The following is a 1,689-nucleotide window of genomic DNA, read 5'->3' as shown; positions in this document are numbered from 1 at the left end:
CCATCACAGTCAGCCCTCACCCAGCCACTGCCATTGTCACAAGCCTTTCTCCACCCAGCTCAGCCCGGTGTCACCTCTGGGTCCCCGGTGTTGCCGTACCTGTGTGTCTTCTCGTGGGCTTTGCAGGCAGCTGGGTCGGAAAAGGCTTTGTTACACTCCCTGCAGGAGAAGGGTTTCTCGCCGGTGTGGATACGGATGTGTCGCTTGAAGTTCCCGGTGTGGGTGAACTCCTTCCCGCAATCCTAGGGACAAAGACGGGCGCAGGCGTGGCCGGTGACACTCGGTGTCCCCAAGGGACCAGTGATGCCCCTCAGGGCCACATCTGGCCTCACCTCACACTTGTGCGTGACGGAGCCGTAGGCTTTGGACTCGGTCCTGTCGCTGTAAGTGCCCGAACGCAGCAGACGAGTTTCAACCGAGTTCTCCTGCCCGGAGTCGGTGCTCCCCGACTCGTTATCTTCCGTGTTGTCTCCGTTTTCTAACCGGGGTGGCTCTTCCTCAGGGATTTTAACCTCTTCTTCATCCTCTGCCATCATCTCCCCCTCTTCCTCCTTCCCTTCCAGCTCCATCTCTGTAGGAAACGGGGATGCTAAAGATTGGGAGGAGCATCAGAGACACAAAACTCACCTGTATTTCCTGACTCTAAACCTGGTTTAAGGTGCTGGGGATTAGACCTGCAAGGCCAGGCTGGGTGAGGCTTTGAGCAACCTGGTGTAGTGGAAGGTGTCCCTGCTGCTGGCAGGGGGGTTGGGACTGGATGAGCTTTAAGGTCCCGTCCAGCCCAAACCATTCTATGATTCTACTGCACTCGGGGAAAGCTGAGGACTCCGTCACACAACACAGGTTCTGAGACCTCTCCCTGGAGTCAGTCTGGATTTACAGGTTATTAGCCCCAAAATCCAAACACCTACGCAGACAGAAGAGCATTTCCCAACCTCTCCCAGCTCTGCCCCATGGGAAACTGCTCCCGTGGGCTCCGCCACTCGTGGGAGATGGCATTTGCACAGCAAAACTCACACGAACAGAATTAATTATATATTGATTACACACAAAACAAGAGTTCAGCCCTCACCCAGCTTTGCTTCAGCCCTTCAGCAAAGCCCCCACCACCGCCCTCGCCCACCGACTCACCTCCTGTTTCGGCACCTGGAGAGACGCTGCCCTTTGCTGAAGGGCTGCTGCTGCCCATCGCGCTCTCCATCGGCTGCGGGTGGCCAGGAAATTTGGTGTTGGGATCCTCTGGGATGGCAGCATCTGCCCCTAAAAACAACAGAGTGTGTTGAGGAGACATCAGGCTCCACGCAGCAGAGCCCAGCAGCAGGACAGGGTGTGTTGTGTAGGGGTGACAGTGGGATTTTGGGTGTCACCCCTTGGTCACTCACCCTCCTGGCCACCCTGCTGCTCCCTCTGCGCCTCGGGCTGTGCTGCTGCGGCCGCGGGCGTCTCTTCCTTCCCCTCTGGATCGGGAGGAACTGGTTTTATTTTGTCAAGATCATCCAGTGCTTCTGCTGCCAACGTCTCGTCCTTGACAGCCACCTTGTTGGCTCCTGAGAGGGAAGAGACAAAGGGATCCAGGTTTTTCTGTCTGTGCAGGGGCACCCTGACAACTGCTAAAGGGATTTTCAAATCAGAGAATCACAGGGTGGTGGGGTGGGAAGGGACCTCAGGAGATCATCCAGTCCAACCCCC

At 56.8% G+C, this 1,689-nt stretch overlaps 1 protein-coding gene across 1 annotated transcript in view; it reads right to left on the bottom strand.

Annotated features, from left to right (window-relative positions):
- Positions 1-1,689, bottom strand: part of ZBTB17 (zinc finger and BTB domain containing 17) — a gene marked incomplete at its 3' end in the record, with an annotated part of 7,703 nt that overhangs the window by 4,802 nt on the left and 1,212 nt on the right. Inside the window, exons 3-6 of the mRNA XM_010162141.1 lie at positions 1,383-1,547; positions 1,132-1,260; positions 333-589; positions 100-242 (exon numbers count right to left, since the gene is read on the bottom strand). Of these exons, the coding sequence (XP_010160443.1) occupies positions 100-242; positions 333-589; positions 1,132-1,260; positions 1,383-1,547 (694 nt within the window). The remainder of the gene's footprint in view (positions 1-99; positions 243-332; positions 590-1,131; positions 1,261-1,382; positions 1,548-1,689) is intronic.

This window comes from Antrostomus carolinensis, unplaced genomic scaffold (genome assembly GCF_000700745.2).
Source record: "Antrostomus carolinensis isolate BGI_N321 unplaced genomic scaffold, ASM70074v2 scaffold7582, whole genome shotgun sequence".
NCBI classification, from domain to species: Eukaryota; Metazoa; Chordata; class Aves; order Caprimulgiformes; family Caprimulgidae; genus Antrostomus; species Antrostomus carolinensis.
Note: the sequence above shows the minus strand (reverse complement) of the source record. Positions and strands in the feature narration are given on the sequence as shown.